The sequence below is a fragment of the Pangasianodon hypophthalmus genome, chromosome 10 (assembly GCF_027358585.1).
Source record: "Pangasianodon hypophthalmus isolate fPanHyp1 chromosome 10, fPanHyp1.pri, whole genome shotgun sequence".
NCBI classification, from domain to species: domain Eukaryota; kingdom Metazoa; phylum Chordata; class Actinopteri; order Siluriformes; family Pangasiidae; genus Pangasianodon; species Pangasianodon hypophthalmus.
The window spans coordinates 16424048-16442702 of record NC_069719.1 but is presented as its reverse complement, the minus strand read 5'-3'; the positions used below and the strand labels follow the sequence as shown (position 1 = coordinate 16442702).

General features: G+C 39.8%; 1 protein-coding gene across 2 annotated transcripts in view; it reads right to left on the bottom strand.

Annotated features, from left to right (window-relative positions):
* Positions 1-18655, bottom strand: part of crim1 (cysteine rich transmembrane BMP regulator 1 (chordin-like)) — a 78782-nt gene that overhangs the window by 14996 nt on the left and 45131 nt on the right. For both annotated transcript variants that reach the window (XM_026933861.3, XM_026933862.3), the window contains exons 6-9: positions 11494-11676; positions 8787-8984; positions 3459-3587; positions 2490-2646 (exon numbers count right to left, since the gene is read on the bottom strand). In XM_026933861.3, the coding sequence (XP_026789662.1) occupies positions 2490-2646; positions 3459-3587; positions 8787-8984; positions 11494-11676 (667 nt within the window). The remainder of the gene's footprint in view (positions 1-2489; positions 2647-3458; positions 3588-8786; positions 8985-11493; positions 11677-18655) is intronic.

The following is an 18655-nucleotide window of genomic DNA, read 5'->3' as shown; positions in this document are numbered from 1 at the left end:
ACTACATAATTCCATAAGTTATTTCATAATGAAAATGCCTTCACTGTAATTCTAAAATAGCAGAAAATATCAATAATTTAAAATAAAAAACCTTTGTAAAAAGATCCTGTATCCTGTCTTTTGACATGGTAGTCCATGTTTATTGTGAAGAGAGTGTGCACATTCGTCTTTTTCCTTTTGTTCTCTACCTTAGCGGTCCTCAAATGTAGATGTATTTCTCATACGATCTGCAGTACAGAGACCTACAGTACATACCACATTTTAAATAATTTAATATGTGGTTACTATATTTCCCTATAACAACTGAATATATTATACCTTGTCAGTATGTTTCATATATTCTCCTACATGTGGAGAATAATAAATATATTGTAATTTTAGTGTATTACATGTATTACGTGTATTGTGTTATGTCTGATATACTGGAAAGTATATCCACAATGTATTGTAATATAAGTACATGTAAGTACATTGTACCATAAGTACATTGATTTTCTGCTTTTCTGTATCCATTATATACACACCGTTTGAAATAAAATAATAAATAATTAAAATAACGGTAAAATACTGTACCATTGTACAGTAACACAGTGTATGGTGATATACTGGCATACATGATTTTTTTTTTTTTTTCATAAGGGAGTAAGAGCAGTTATATCAGGTGTAGTAGTACAGTGAATAGTATAATAGTATTAGCTAGTAATAGGGGTGGGTAATCATATTATAATACTTAAAGGCTTTTTCATTATATATGTATTATGGTATTACACTGACGCTTGTTATTAGCAGTGTCAGTAAAAGAGTTGTTCAACATTAAAAATATGAACATATCAATGATTTTTGAAAAGTATTTAACAGAGAGCGAGAGGAAAAAACCTCAATTTAACGTTCAATAATCTGTTACTGTGAGCAGTAAGAGTCTGCGGGTGTTTTTAAGTCTTGAAGAGACCAGCAATATTTCAGAAAGTGTATTGTAATTTATCATGGTACTGATATCACATCATCATAATGTCTAGCCCAAGCCAGTGCCAATACAAAAATAGGAATGTATTACACACACTGTTGGACGTTAAGATCTGAGAAAAAGAGAGAGAAAGAAAGAGAGAGGTTGTGGTTGCTGAGACGGACATCAGTGAGGAGATCAAGTTATGAATTATAATAAGATAGTATAACCTTTAAGTTGGACTTTGTCATTGCTTATGTATATACTGATGCATTCATATTGTGCATGCGTAACACACCAGGTGCTGAAGACGAAGCCCAATGTCATCAGTTAAGACAGGACAGAAAGGGAAAGAGTGAAAGAAAAGGAGAGGGGTTGGACCTTTCATGAAAGCATGTCAGCAGATGGCATTAAAATTGACTAACCAAAGGGACATAGCGAGCACACTCTATTCACTTGTCCATCCTTCCTCTTATCTCACAAACAGTAACCATGAAGAGCAGCCATATGCAATGCGCATTTGGTTTGGTGATAAGGAGCTATCAGGTGTGATTTCCCTGCTGTGGAATAGCAATAGATTGTGAGAGAATAGGTAGATTGCACGTCTCTTCATGCATTATTCACACCTGGCGCTGTGCAGGCCTGAACAACTGCCATCACTATGAAGGAGCATAAATAGATATCTAAAATTAGAATCTTCGATGTGAGCAAGCCAGCTCACGGGACCCTATACGGAGGCAGAATTGACAGAGTGCTGATGATGACACTTGGATGAACAGAGGAAGCAGTTTTACACTACGACATGGCTGAGAAACTCATTCTGTGGGAGCTTATAGAGATACTTGGCCTCCTTTGTGATCTCTGGCTTTAGGTGGTTGCTAATCCATCATCCCAAGAAACATGTCATGACATGAGTCAATAAAACTGCTCTGTATCTGCCATATGAAATGTAGCTGATCTTGGGTCAGGAGTCTTTCTCTATATATGATATGTTTCTTAAGGATTCAGGAAGAAATTGCCACTACATCAGTTGTCATGGTACAAAAAAGTACAATAGCAATGCAAGAGCTTCACCAAACCCTTGCCATAGCTGATACGGGTGCATTCTCTCACACTGTGCACACACTGGGTTTATTTGCGGTGCAGTGTGAACTCGCTGTCATGGGGATTAGTCCTTCAGTTTCACTATTCCAGACTGTCCTTTAAGTGGACCAATTGCCTGCGTTGATCTCAGCCGAGCCTAATGAGCTGCCAGTCATGTACCTGCAGCTGCCTGGACCTAACAAGCTGCCCGTACCCCAAATGAGCATTTATTCAGTCAAAAACCAAACCGAGCATTCAGGAAAATCACAGGAAGTCCATTTAGCTTGTGCTGGTAGCAGCTGCAAACAACACAGGGGCTCGAAAATGAAGCTGTGGTAATAGTGGAAAGTAGGAGAACAGACTGTCTCCTAGATGAGGAAATAAACTGGGGTTGATGATGAGACAGAGATGTAGAAAGGAAAATTTTAGAGGGAGGAAGAAAAGACTTTCTATACAGTCTTACACAAAGCCGAAGGGGCAGTCCTTGGCGCAGGCTACTGGCTTGCACTTCTTATGGCGATGCCGGCACTGACACATGGCACAGCCGTTGGCGTCTATCTGGAACCCGAGTGGACACTTCAAGGTGCAGCCCGAGATCAGAGCACTGCAAAGTTCCTCTCCTAGAGACAAAAGAATCAGACATGATTATTTTTTCCTCCTTGGATAAATCACAAACACACTGATCACAAACACAGGTTTTAACTTTACAAGAATGAATTACAAATCATTATTTGCAAGACCTTGGCTGTAAAGTAAAGCAGCGAGGCACTGAAGTGAGAAATTGGCAAACTCCACAGCCCAATATCTCTACTTTCACGGAAAACAAACTACTTTCACAAACACTTCAGCGACAATGAGGATTTTGTCCACTGGCAAGACAACCAGTCTAATAGGGTTAATTGCATTTGTTCCATTGACAGTCTCATTAGACCCAGTTGTCACAATCATCCTTCCACTCTCAGCAGTGAAGCTAGTTTGAATAAGTCTTAGTCGTGAACAGAGAAATAAATTCAAGTCTCCTAAGTTTGCCTTTGACATCCCTGACCTATGAAACTATGGTACAGTGGCAAAAGGAATGGTCAGCCTTGGGGAAAAAAACCCACCAGCATTTTCTTCTTATTATCTTCTCATACGGCCCTTGATGTGGCTGAAGAACATCAAACAAAGTCTTTTGCATTTCTCCTCCATCAGCTAAAAGAGCATTACCCTCCTTTTCCCTTTGATATGCATCAGCCTCATATATCCACTCTTGCCCTTTTAGCATACTAAGCACAGCGCTATCCTGCAGCACTGTCTGCATTCTCCTCTAAACTACTCTCTTGAATCTACTTTTGCCTGGAAAGCTTCCAGCTAAATGCTCAGTGACAGCTGGCTGTCCTGTTCTGAAAATGAGGATGAGGGCCTGAGCGACGGTGCTCTGTTTAATGCTCACTTGTCTTGCAGCTGCAGGTGCGGCATCCGTGCGAGTCAAGCCGGAAGCCAAAGGCACATTCCTTCTCCGTTAGCGTGCAGTTCTCCAGCAAGCTGCAGCCAGGGGGCGCCATGGTGATATAGGTGGGCTCTGGAAAAAAAAAAAAACACACACACACATTCCCCTAGCGGAGGTGAGTCAGGCTGAGTAACTCAGGGTGAATTAGTGAGTGATTGTGTGTGTGCGTGTGTGTGTGTTTTTGGGAGATGGTAAAAGAAAGGGAGAATGTGAAGGCTCGTCCGGGACTGGGTTTGTGAGTCATGGGAGTTGAAAGCAATTTTAAACAGAACCCTAGTTCCTAGCTTCTGTTAACGGCTAACAGTGAGACAACACAGAGTATGACGGCAGGTGAATGTAAAAGAAAGAGGAAGAGGAGAGTGAGAGCAAGAGAGACACAGACAGACACAACTTAAGTGGAAAGCCTCTTCTGTACCCCTCATCTAATTTTAAAAGAAATTCTTAGTGCTTATAATTTATTTGTTGGAGTCCATTAAAAGATTATGGGGCTTTTTAATATGGTACAGTGTGTTGTATATCAGTGGCGTGCACACCGCCGTGTGGTTTAGGTTATGACAGCTCTGACATGCTGCAGCACCATCGCTGTCATTCCTGCTTTAAATCATGCCACGCTCTGAACTCAAGAAACAGAGGATCACAAAAAAAAAAAAAAGTTGAGATCACCATTCCTGAGATCCTTTAGTGGACATATACTTACAATCAACATATAACACTTTCCACAAGAGACAGAAGAAAAGCTTAGAAGACACAACCCCGCACACAGAATTATAACAGGACACTTTTAAGCAAACATGGGGAGAAAAAGGGGCGTCGGTCTGCAGTGGCATGCCTTGGGATGACAAAAGGCTTATGTCATGCGTTCTCTGTGGCCAAGAGGCTGCTAAAGCATTGCAGCTATTTCAGTTTTGGTCAGAGGTCATTTTTTGTTGATAATTCCCACGGCTCACTCACACAGAATGAGAAGCAGGGCTGAAGGCAGATCAATGCCTATTATTTTTAGGGTGAGAAATTTAATTAAGCCAGATCAGATACAGGCTGAATACAAGCATTCTCTCACTCTTTCTACCTCTCTTTTTCTCAGTGTCTACCACCTTCTCTCATTTCATCTCCCTGTGCCCAAGGTTATTTTGTCTGAATATATGGTTATTATGAATTAAAAATGAGCTCCCTTTGATATGGACAATCCTAAGGCAAGTCTTCACTTTCTAATTCATTAAGAAAGCTGCTTCTCATCGAGGCGTCAGGAGCACTGAATGCCCTTTCCATGCTCCAGCCTATCCATCTTTGTATGAAAAAAAATGGGGGAGAACCCTAAAGGAAAGAAACCATCCTGAACAAAGCACACATACACCCAAATAAATGCAAGCACAGACAGATATTATGCTAGAAATACAAGAATAGCAGGCATAAAGACACAGGCACACTTGCTAAGGTGTATTTCAGGAGTGGATCCTTCAGCAGCCCTCGGCTGAGCTTCGCTAAACATGGTGCAAGCTCATAGTGGCTCATCCCAGTCTGACAGACTTCATTTACTTAATTACACACTCGGCATCTGGCACAAGAACCTCCCCTGGCCTAAGAGACTGTGTCACCTTGAACAAACATAATGATCAGGGAATAAAACTGCACTGACCACTGAAGAGAAGCTGTGGAGTTTTAGTGGCTCTTAATCAGAATATTTATGAAGCATTTTCTTGTTCAGCTATCAATTCTGTCTTTATGTACACAATGACATGATGCCAAATTAGCGCTCCAACATCTAATCCACAGAATTGATCAAATTTGATATTAAAATATTTGGCAACACATTTCATTATCAGTTAGTTTGTCTGTTATGAAGCACGCTGTGATGCACTACATCACGTCACTTCAAGTAGGACAGCTATTCAAATCAACTTAGCATATAACAAGTGAGACTTGTTTTTCAACATTTTTTCAACCCAATAGTATTGACAAGAGTTTAATGTTATAATGTTGAGACCCTGAAGCTTTGGAGTCAATTTCACACACCGAGACTGATTCAATTTGCACAAATATGGCAAGCAAAATGAATGGCATGCGTTTCAGTTAGCAGGAAAGCCTGTGGATATTGGCCTTTATTTTGAATCTGAATGGTCAGAATTGAACAAATCAGGGCTTAAAATGCAGGTAAATCCTTTTTCCAGTGACTGAGGCCATTGGTCTATCGTGTAAAAAAAAAATGTACAAAAAGCTGTGACCTTATGTTAGTTTGGGTGTCTGATTTGATAAATGGTCAAAATAAGTGCTTGGTAATATTCTTATGCCATAAGAGATCGCCTAATAAATGTCAGAATTATTATTTTGTGACCTGTTACTTAATTAAGCAAGTTTGTAATAGTATTAATTGAAGTTTTTTTTTTGGAATTTAGAAAAATATTTTTTGGTATTTAGTCTTTTTTTTTTTTTGAGTAATCCAACTATTCAACTAATCGAGAAAAAAAAATTTATAGATTAATTGATTATAAAAATAATCAACAGCTGATTATCAAAATAATCATTACAACAAATAGTGACTACTTTGTGAATAGAATATTTTTCAAGCCTTGTGTATTGCTGTTATTCTATCATAGATGCTTCTACACAATTTTTGTAGTTGATGTAATTTTGACCAGCCTGTCATTTCCCTCACTGTCCTCTCTCACCAGCTAATGTACAGAGCCACTAAAAGCCTGTGGCAATCTCACAACCTCCTCCCATGGTGTAGTCTCACACACATGCCTTATGGAAATGAGCAAACGGAATGGACAAAGAGTTCTCTAGTCCTTGCCAACAGGTACGGCTATTTTTAAAAGACATCTGTCTGGGTGGGAGAGGGGATATCGCTACACCATGGCTTTTATTCCTCACTGTCTCGTGCTATAATGGGCTCACGAATGGGAGGCCTACATGCACGGGGGCTTAGAGCAAAACACAGCCTTCCTCTGACCTCCTTTCCTCTGGGATCACACAATAAATGGCTCTCCCTCTGTTTGTCTGTGTTATTATGGACAAAATAAATGAAGCTCAAGGTCAGAAGGGCACGGCATAGCACAGTGTATTCAATACACAGGTAACATAATACCACAAACGTCCTGCAAAATCAATATAACCCACCTTCTACAAGAAAGGCTTCTTCGAAATTTCAGTGCATAGACCTGCGCCTGGAGCAGAGAATATGGTCTTTAAATGCAGTGAGGGTTATCATTATTTAAACAGCTGTCTTTAGTGCCGAGCCCCACACAAGATCTACCCAAATACACACTGTCTTAAGGGCGAAATATAGGGTATTGAGCTCACATCAAATTACTGAGCAGCACAGGAATGACTGGAGTCGGACGAGCAGTGCTGTGGCCCGCAAAGCATGATGGATCTAACTTTCCAGTGAGCACAATGACGTGGAGCTAGCCTGACATTCTTTGATCTGAGCCTAACGGCAGTTTGGGGAAAGAGAGAGAGATACAGAAAGGTGTATAGATTACAATGAAATTCTAGTACTGTATGTATGAAGTGTTCTGTGGTCTGCCTGCCAGTCTGTGTATGTGTGTGTGTGTGTACTCATATCGTATATTTGAAGGTGCACTACACAATCAGTAAGTCCCACATCTCTAATTGCTTCACGGATGGACAGTCACATAAAAGATTAATTGAAAAGGGGTTTGAGTGAGAGAGTGAGAGAGAAAAAGAGAGAGAGAGAGAGAGAGAGAGAGATGCTGCCCACGCACATAAAAGAGGAAGCCTGCAGCCATGCTGCTGCCTCCTTTCATTCATCCTTCTCTTCTTCTCTCCCATCCCTTCTGTCAACCGAAGTTCTCCTTAGTAGGGCAGTGCATTTCTAATTGGACCTTTTGCATCCTGATTATAATGGAAGGTTATGAACAAGCGTAAAATGTTGCTGACATGTGCTGCGAGTGTAATATTCATTTCCAGGATTTCTTCATAATGTATTGATCTGCACAGTAGCGTACCAAATTCATGCAGATCTTTAATTGGAAAAAGCAGACAGCAGAACAGACAAGAACCCTATTACATTCACCTGCCCAGAGACATTGAGGTAGGAACAGGGCTTATAATGAGACAGATCCCAGCAGCTGCTGGAGGAGGTTTAAATACACCACCAGATCCCTCCAGACACAAAGCATTATAGTCTTTATTATTGCTTGTAGTTTCAGCTGAAATGTCTTATTTTTAAAACAATATTAGGCCTAATTTTCCCTTCTTCAGAATCAATATGAGAAACCCCAGGCACTGCACAGCTGCATTTTTTTTGCCAGACACGCCTCATGGGCTAAGAAATAGCATTGTTTGTGTGTTTACGCTGCTGAAAGAGTAAGGTGAGAAATGTACAGGGAAAGTGCAAGCTGTCCTCATGAACAGAACTGAGGATGGCTGCATTAAGTAAGAGCTGATTAGAGTTTAGTCACACTCCTAAATCACCGTGAGGAACTGTGACTGTGATCGTGCAGAGAATAAAGTGGAGAGAAGACACTAAAGCTCCAGGCAGCGCATCTCGCTTATATCAAATCTATATTCTCCAGCTTGACCTGAGAGACGATGTTTCTGTTACTGTGGCTCGAGCCAATCCCAGAAGAGATTCATCATCTGACAGAGCTGTCACTCATCTGTCACCTGTCTCTCTGTTATTTGTGTGTGGGTGTATCGTCAGCGAGTACAGCCTGAAGCCTTGCCTTCAATGCAAGCCAAAATCAAACCCTAGATTCAAACAGCAATCCCAAATGTCTGGGTGGAAATCTATACACGAATCTACTTGATCAAAGCTTACAATGTGCTGCAAAACAATGCAAAGCTCTCACTTGCAGCCTTCACTTAGCAGGCAGACAAGATCGGTGTGGTGTAAGCATGTGTACTGCTTCAGGCCTGCAGTGCCGTAGCTAATACAGATCAGTGGCAATAATCACATGCTGTGGTGTAAGCAATGAAAGTTAGTGCATCATTACAGAGACAAACAGAAGTACAGAGAGAAAATTAGCAGGGTAAAGCTAATCTTAGGGATTTGTGTATTTTTTAGCTGATATGATTAGATTTGGGTGGGTTTTAATAACAACCATAGGTTTTCCTATCTGGTAAATCTTTACATAGAGAGTTTAAAAAAAACACTATTTGGTCAGAAGTAGTTATAAATGCCCCACATATGTGGACACACACGGTGACCTACAAACAAGTATATTAGGAACAATGAACAATAGAAAAGACGGAGGGAGGGATGGAAAGACACAACACACACACACACATACAAACACACCCTGTCCTTACCCTCGCACACAGGACAGCATTCTCCAGGCACTGTGACCGGGTGGAGGCAGTTATGGCCGCAGGCAGCAGCTACACAGCGCGCTTCGCCACTCACACACTGACAGAATGTGCAGTCGTCCTCTCGCCAGTGATCCCCATGAGCCAGGATCTGGCCATTCACATAGCAGCCGGCGAAATTCAGCGCAGGGAAGATAGGATCTGCAGAGAAACAGATAGAAAAAAGAGAGAGGATTTAATCCCTGACATTGCCCCTTTCTCTTTTTATGAGTCAGCCTTGTTACTCATACTCATACACTGTCACAACATCTTGCCAAACTATCACACTGAGGCGCAGATTTACTAAAGTTTGTACATGTAAAACACTCATAATGCAATATCCTGTGGGAAAAGTTATCGTGTGCTCAATCATGCAATACACTAAGCCTGAAAGTCCCTGTGGGAAAGGTGATTGTGTGCACAAATCAGTATGACCAAAGAGCAGGTATTATATTTGCAGAAGTCTGTTTCCACTAGATGAAGGAAAAAAATTAAACCATTTACTACGTTTTAACATCTGGAACATTTATCACAACTATGCCTCAGGATCTCAAAATGATCAGAAAGTTTCTTAAATGATATGATGATTATCATTGTGGAAAACTTGGTTTCCATATTAGATATTCACTGCAGATTCACACCTCCAGTGCTAACAGATTTTAAACAGAGATTGTAAAACTCTGAGAAGGTTTTCATTCACACCTATCTTAGGAACAAAACCTACACTCTTTTAGTTTGAACAGTTTTTCGCCGCTATTAATCAGTATTATACTGGACATGTAATTGTATGTGTGGCAAGTTTTACATTCCATTTAATTTCCATTGAGATCTTGACTTGCCACGGCTATCAAGAACAAATAGATGTTCTTCCCACTACTTTGGATATGATGTAATTTCTTTGCAAATCTGTAAATCTTTGTAAAGTTCTTTGTAAATCACTCACAACTTATTTATCCCATTGCACCTGCTAATTAGCATACATTACTCAAGATCTTAGAAGGAAATGCAGGGCCTGAATTAAAAACAAACAGTGAAGTAATAATAGAGGTATAGAAACAGCACCTTTAATTTGAATAAATTAACAGGAGGTAGTAACTAAGTGATGGAAGACAGTTTGATTTATTTAAAACAACCATCAGAACCATTTACACACACACTATCAGCTTTGCTGGAAATATAACTGCTCTTTACATGTACAGAAATCCAACTTTCCACATACATCAACATACTGCTCGCTTATAAAATTCATAGCAATGAAATTACCCAGACTAATATTGTAGTATGTAATGGGGGCTTCATCTTAATTAACCAGAGTGCTGAAAAAACATTACAAAACTAATCTGCACATAAAAATAATCTGATAATTCTAATAGTATCAGCCAAAGGTAGGGAGCTAATATGAGGCAGTAATATGGTGGGATGAAGGTCTACCCAAGAGACATGCAAAACAATCCAAATTACACGCTCCCAGGCACACTATGTTTGGTTGGTCTATAAAGTAAAACAACAAGCAGTTCCCTGAACTAATTAACCCAGGATGCTTGTTTAATTGGGAGAATAAAAATTATGCAAAGAATTCATCATGTCCCTGTGCGAAGTTCAGATGATAGGGTCTTCCCTCATGATCCATTTTTAATTTATTTCATTTTTGAAAAATTCCTGCTGCCATTTAATTGCCCTACCAGCTTATTCCAGGGGTGCGGGCGTTTATTAGCATTCTTGCTTGGATAATCATCATCTGATTCAATTTCAAACAGACATTAAATAGAAGACACAAAAAAAGCCCTTGGGCTAAATTGTTCATTACAATTCTATGACTGTAGATTGATTAGTGAATCCAAATCAGGATCTTTTATATATATATATATATATATATATATATATATATATATATATATATATATATATATATATATATATATATATATATATATAAATGTCAGTATTCATTTGCTCTTCTTTGCTTCAGAGTAGGGAACCGGTCATTCAGTCTAAAATTGCATGTGGATCCATTGAAAACTCTTTACACAGACGCAACCCGTTATTTACGGAGTTACTGGTTCAAGAGCTTGTTAAATGGCTGTTGTGTCGCTGCTAATAACATGTAGTTACAGGTAGGGCTGGGTCACTTTGATCACAATGTACATCTAATGGCTGTGCTTTGACAGTGTAGACTTGCGGCTGTGCAGTGTGTGGTTTCAGTCCATTAGTAGTATTACTTTACCTTAAAATATGCAAGATATTAAATTGACAATACGAGCTGTTGCTGTTCTTCTTCTTCTTTTGGCTGCTCCCATTAGGGGTCACCACAGCAGATCACTGGTCAGCATATTTGATTTGGCACAGTTTTTATGCCGGATCCCCTTCCTGACACAATTTTATCCGGGCTTGGGACCGGCACAGGGAGTGCACTATTGTGTGCAACCTCAGTGGCTGGTTCCCTGGCCGGGAATCGACCCCAGGCCACAGCGGTGAGAATGCCGAAGCCTAACCACTACTCCTTCAGGGACCCAACTTGACAATATGAGTATCTGAGTCATATTTACCAATTCACTGGTTCATTACCTCCTAATTACAATATTCCCAATGTGACACAAATGCATCATCGGATTCATTCTTAGTTACGTTAGCAATCTTTGAAGCACTATAATAGTTGTGTGATTGAGGTCACCTTCACAGACAGGACAGCACTCTCCCTCTGGTACGTAGTATCGTTCGCAGTGGAGGACGCCGCACTGTGCCGTGAAACACACTGATACACCGCCCTGGCAGCGGCAGAAATGGCAAGCATCCATCCTGAACATGTCACCATCACGATACTCCACTCCACTGAAGATACAGGCTGGCTTAGTCTCTGTAAAACATAATCCCACATTTTAGACTGCTAGATGTGGCACATGCATGTATTTAAATATACAAAACAATAAGTAACCTACTGTATATAACATATATAATACATACAACAGCATTGCTGAATTCTGAAAATCTGATTGGTCAGAATGTATAACAGCATGGCTGTGACCGGAGTGCCGGCTGCAAGGATAATCACTTCTAATACATCATTTCTGTAATAACAGCTAATTCACAGGCACCAAAAAATGTGTTTTTATTTAACAAAAAAAAAATGATAATCATTGATATGGTGAAGTTTTCTGTAAGGGGAGGTTTATTTAACATTTATGGAAAGAGTCTCCACTGTCAGCGTGTAAAAGTCAGTAGGTTCTCAGTCACAGGAAAGTCTTCAGGACAGTCTTTCCAGTTTCACAGTAACATGACAAGCTGTACTTTTGTATTATTAATATAATAAAAAGAGGTAAAAAGAGAAGCTGATGAGGGAGCGACTGTTCATAGCTGATATAACGTAAGTGATAACAGGAACTAACTTGTCATGCAGATGTTCCACAACATTAAATATAATTATAAACTGAAAGACTGACATGCCGTACTTTTTAATTACTAAGGTATGTAATGACTCAAAATGCTGAAGTATAACACAAACTGAAACACACGGGGTATGCTCTCACTGGAAAAGAATCAACTTCGGGGTTGATTGGTGACTGTAACTATGCTTCAGCAGGATCACAGAAATAACAGAAACTTACAGTAACAAAAGTCAAGTGAAATGCATGGCCATTTTTTCATCTGGAAATCTATTTGTTACAATGGAAGCAGAGTGTATGATTCAAAATTTTCAAAATGCATAGTAAAATTGTTGTTTATAAGAAAAAGGACTAAGTCTTCTAAAGTGATGCCCAAAATGATGTCCTAGTTCCTCTTGCTGCAACACTGTGATGCATCATCCACTATCTCTCCCACCGTCAGGGGCCCGTCTAACAGGGACTGTGCACAGAAATTGCGGACTGGAGTTTTTTCTTACATAATTATTAAATCGATTCCCTTCATCTATTTTGGCTGTGTGGTTTATGTCCCCGTGTGGCTGTGTTCCTCCAGTTCAGACAGAGATGGGCTATGCGGAGAACCTCTCCATCACGTATATGTCTCCAACGGCTTTTAGAGCACAACAGGATTGGTGTGCTGGTCACCATGGCAACGCTAGGTGCAAAATTCAACTCTCAGCCAATGTGTTACGATGTCTGCCATTTGTACTAAACTCAAGAGCTGCACATTCATGCTTGGGAAATAAAGCCATTACCTTCTCCAGCATGCACCTCAAAACAAAATCTGCACTATTACGTAGAACCAGCAGCATCTTAATTTAAAGATCATTGGTGGATCTGAAATAATGTTAGTAAACAAAAAATGTGAGCAATATTATTAGAATATATATATATATATATATATATATATATATATATATATATATATATATATATATATATATATATATATATATTCTAATAATATTGCTCACGTTTTTTGTATATATATATATATATATATAAAACGTGAGCAATATTATTTATATATGTATATATATATAAATAAAGAAAGCTCAGCTCAATTCCATGTGAGAGTAAGCACTGACATGGTTTCAGCCTAAACAGTGTCTATCTTTAATTCCAAAGACTTGTTTTGCCAATTAGTGAGGGTTTAATGAATTACACAAAGAGCCTGTGAGACGGCACAGTTGTCACACCAGCTAGGCACCAAACATCAGGGTAGGGATTTGCTACAATTTATAATCAAAGCTTTGGCTTTTTCATCGGCTTGCTCTTCCCTTTCTTTCTGTCTCATTTTCTTGTCAAAATGACATTTGGGCATGAATTACACAAAAGTGCTGACAATGCTATTATTAGCCAGACAGCTGTTGTGTAACAGGCAGACTGTGACTGCTGCGTGTTAAAATCCATCATGTACTTCACTCCAGAGGTTTCATGATGAATTAATATGTACAGCTGCACTGAGGAAAAGCAAAAGACTTTATAAACCAGGTAGGAATATAAAACTGACACATTACAAACATCTGGAATACGTCACACCTGTACTTTTTGTGTATGACAAGATTCAGCACAACATGTCTTAATGATAAACAACCTGAAGGTAGAGAGCTTTAAATGAGTTTAGTGCTGTGGGCAGTCCAGCATGGCCAGAGTCTGACAAAGGGTCAGGTCAATTAGAAAGAGCCTGAGCAGTGCCAATGCAGCTATCCCAACCCATCCAGATGTTCGCCATGTGATTTCCGAGCTCACTGGTGTAGTTAAATGCAGCACAAAGGCTTCTCTTGGACCTTAATAGTAACCAAGGAGACTTCAGTGAAAACACACATTTTTAACACAACTGAGAGGTTCCATGTTTAGCAAGCAGAGTTTTCTCATAGAACAAATAGTATCTTGGGTCCCATCTGCTTTATCACTTGTTGTGACCTATCCAATAGACATGGGGAAGCTCTGGCCTCAGCATTCCTCTAGCTGCATTCCTGTTTCTAAAGGACGTAACATTAACAGTTGCTCATAAACGCTAAGCTCAGAACTGGGCCTTGTCTCTGGTTTATTATTTCCAACACATAGATGACCATCTTGATAAACAATTACGCTACATGTGTTCAAACTGCAGACCACTTTTTATCTGTTCTTTATACAAAGTAGTTATTCAAACCTGAAGAGAGTTATAGAACAAAATGCGTCATAATTTTTAGTCTCTGCCTTGGGCAGGAATCCTCTTTCACTACAGATGGTGCTTCATTTAGAGAAAACAAATATTAACGTACTCTATGAAGGTTTTCAGTTATTTTGAAAAACTAGTTGTATTAATTCAAGACCAGTTGTTTACCTTTACAACCCAGAGAATGTATATTGTAATTTTCACTGTGAGCAATTTTTCTATCTGAGTAAACGTTTAGCCCTGAGAAGAAATACTATTCAGAATAAATTCAGAATGATTTAAAGGGAAATTTGAAATATTGTATGTAAATATTTGGTATAATTCACTCATTGAGAAATAAACAAAGCCATGTATGATAATTTGTAGAAAAAAATCACAGACACTTCATTAGGAACATTATACTAATACACCGAGTATTAGTATACTGTTCCAAATAAAGTGTCTGTGAGCAAAGGAAGGGCCTCCCTTTGCTCTCAAAACAGCATCAGTTCTTTGTGGCATGGATTACACAAATAGGCTTTCACGCGATGGTTGATTGTTATTAACGGGCCCAAAGTGTGCGAAGAACACATTCCCCACACCATCACACCACCTCCACCAGCCTGGTCTGTTGACACAAATTCTGACCATCTGTGCGCCTCAGCAGAAATCGAGATTCATCAGACCAGACTATGTCTTCAACTGTCCAGTTTTGGTGAGCCTGTGCCCACTGCAGCCTCAGCTTTCTGTTCTTGGCTGACAGAAGTGGGACCCTACATGGTATTCTGCTGTGTAGCCCATCTGCCTCAAGGTTCCATGTGCTGTGCATTCTGAGATGCTTTTCTGCTCACCACAATTGTACAGAATGGTTATCATAGTTACTACCAGTCTGGCCATTCTCTGTTGACCTCTTTCATCAATAAGGCATTTCTGTCTGCAGAACTGCTGCTCACTGGAAGTTTTTTCTTTACTGCACCAAACTCTAGAGACTGTTGTGTGTGAAAATCCCAGGAGATCAGCAGATATAGAAATACTCAAACCATCCCATCTGGCACCAACAATCATGCCACGGTTAAAATCACAGAGATCACATTTTTTCCCCATTCTGGTGGTTGATGTGAACATTATCCGAAGCTGCTGGCCCGTATCTGCATGGTTTTATGCATTTCACTGCTGCCACACGATTGGCTGATTAGATAATTTCATGAATGAGTAGGTGTACAGGTGTTTTCTAAAAAAAGTGCTCAGTGAGTTTAGATTCATTCACGAGAAGTGCTAGAGTTAACTCAGGAGTTTTAATAAGAAATGTTGATAATGATGAAATTGCAATAAATCTGTAAAAAACTGTTTTATTTATTTATTTGGTAGGCTGCTGTGCTTCAAACTGTACACACTAAGATGCTCATACTATGTTTCTGTCACTAAGGTGCTGAAAATAATCCATCACCCAAATAATATCTGGTCTTTGCGGTCCTGCAGTGGGCTATTTCCACCAAGAGCCTGGAAAGAGGTGGGTGGACAAATGAACAGATGGGTTACAGTCAATAACTATACACCTACAATGTGACCTATATGGTAAGTGGACCTGATAAAAGGGCCAATGAGTGTAGTATATTTAAAAAACATATACTTTTCAGGCTTTTATTCTAAATAAGAAATAATGTGTTTGCATTAGAAAAAATATACTTGCAAACACAATATCTATAAATCAAGAAATACAACAGAGAATTATGTTTAATGATACGCTGATTCTATACTTCTCAGCATGAAAACATGGGATGACAAAATTTAATCAAAGTATGAATGCCTTTTAGAAGGCATTCTAATTCTAATTCACCCTGGCGTACAAACACTACACATCAACTCTACCATCTTACCTCAGAACATTCTCCAGTAAGCACTGGGAAATCACTACTATCTGACCTTTTTTTCTGTCAAGGACATCTTTGTTTTCTGTCAAGGACAATTGGCTTGTTAACTTAGCTTGTGCTCTTTAAAATAAACTGACCCTAACATTCCAGAGATATGTTGACATATCACAACTTATGCAAAATCTGCTGTAAGAAGTGACAGACTCCAGCAGATTTGCACTTGAAGAGTTAGCAGTAGTGAAAAGGGAACAACTCCAGTATTAGCAGAAGACCTCTGTCCAATCAACACCTGCAGAAGGCCAATTCAGTGTGTGTGATGGATGCTGTGGAGTGCAACGTCTCCAAAGGGCTCAGCTATAATCACATAACTGGTGCACTACAGTGGCCAAGGGCAGGTGTCCAACCTAACACACAATTTTGGCTATAGAGTGGGTCTGGCGTGATTAAATTCAACACGAAATCACCTTTATAAACACCTTTGTAATCAGTTTTGCACCAATTTTGCAGTTGCAGCATTTGGCACTGCTGATCAACCAAGAATGCCAAAGGCGAGTGTTCTCAAAATGTTGTCTCATTCTGCAATCTCACTTTAGTCCAGTGTGAGGAACCATTATAGTAATGTAATGGTGAGAGGTTCTAGTTGAAATAGACCTTGCTTTGTAGTCTGACTCTATCATTTAATGGCTGATGTATATCTTTACCGATTATACAGGTGCTCTAGAAGCTTTATCTGCTGCTGGAGCATGTTAAAGTAATCTTATAGTAGTAAGCTTGTCTTAAAACATTCTTTAAATTCTTCAACAAAAAAAAAATTCTGCTTTATTGTCAATTATGAGGGGAGTCCATAGCTTGAGTACCACAGACTTATGCTTTTTTCTCCAGCTACATGAATGTCCAATCCTTCGTAATTCACATATTTGTTTGTGTGGAAGAATTGCAGGTGAGGCAAATGAAATATGTGACTGGTTACTCTGTTCTTTTGCAATGTCACTCATATGGAGAAACAGACACAGCCACCCACACACAGACAGAGCTTATCTACAGACAGAAGGTATCTGAAGTGAAAGGAAGCCTGTCTCATTGGTGTTGGTTCACAGGGCTGTGTGGAAGCAGCCTGTGAAATTCTCTAGTTGGAGATTAGAAGCACCTTTCTATCTAAGCCACATAGCCACAAAGCACACGTTCAAAATAAAACTGATTGTGACCCAGAAGCCACTAACCTAAGGGAGCAGATTTACATAATATTCACCCATAATGTACTTAGGAAAATGTTGCTTAAGTTCATTTAAACACACCATGAAGAGTGGAAACATAACTGAATTGGAGTTAAGAGTCATGACTTGCACAATGAACAATGAACCTGTAAAGCGAGCCTTCTTAAGACGCGAGCGCACCTCCACACAAACTTCAAGCAGTCAAAATGTGCCCACACAATTTCTTAACACTAGGTCAAAATTTGGCTGTAGACAGTGATCACTGTACAAAGCTTTAAGTGACCGTTATTTTGGCCTCCTAATAGCCAGAGATTTTCCAGCAGCCCTGTGTTTTTCTATCCTCCTCTGTGGTTCAGGCGGTGAGCAGCCCATCAGACACTGCCTCCCAGCCGCCTGCTTCCCTCCCCTATGCTGGAGCCTCTCTTGTTTTGGCTGCAGCTGCCGCGAGACAGACTAAATAATGTGATAAGGCGCACAGAGCTGCAGGTGTGCTTTGCCTTGGCAGGCCCAAGACAACTATGACCATGCAAATCATGTCCCCCTGCAAATCAAGACCAATTTTACTAAAATTCCTTGTGCAAATGTTTTAGCAGTCCTAATTATGTGTAACCTAGCAGCTACTGAATATAGCTAGCTTTACTGAAGTAAAAAAAAAAAAAAAAATGCGAGGTGATTGTGCAGCCAGAGAAATGAAGAGTGGAGAACCACTTAATGGAGCTGTCAATCATGGCAGGATTTATACTACAGCTGTAATGCTGTTAGCCTCCGATGTGACTTGTAAGCTAGGAGGGCCTTAATATCGCTCTTCACATCCAATAGAGGCGTTCTCTTTGGTGTTCTCTGAAAAACAACAAAAAATAGTAGGCGGGTAGGTGAAGGGACATAATTTTCTATACACAATGTGATCTGTTTGCACTGCCAATCAAACACCCCATGCGCACAATCCAAGGGCAGTCAATGTGGTTTAAGGCTGATAATCTCTTCAACGCCTGGACTGTTGCTTAAGCCCAGCACTTCACAACACTGTGTGGGTCTTAATCTGAGTCCATCCTCTGAAAGAGGTTCCCTTGTTCTCGAATTTCCACACGTCAATTGAACGTGACAGAGCAACAGGCATTTAAAGGGCTAATCTCAGCACTTTCTGCTTAGAAGCCAGCAAGTTGGGGGTCCTTCAAGCCTACAAGAACACTCTCCCCTCAAAGGGAAG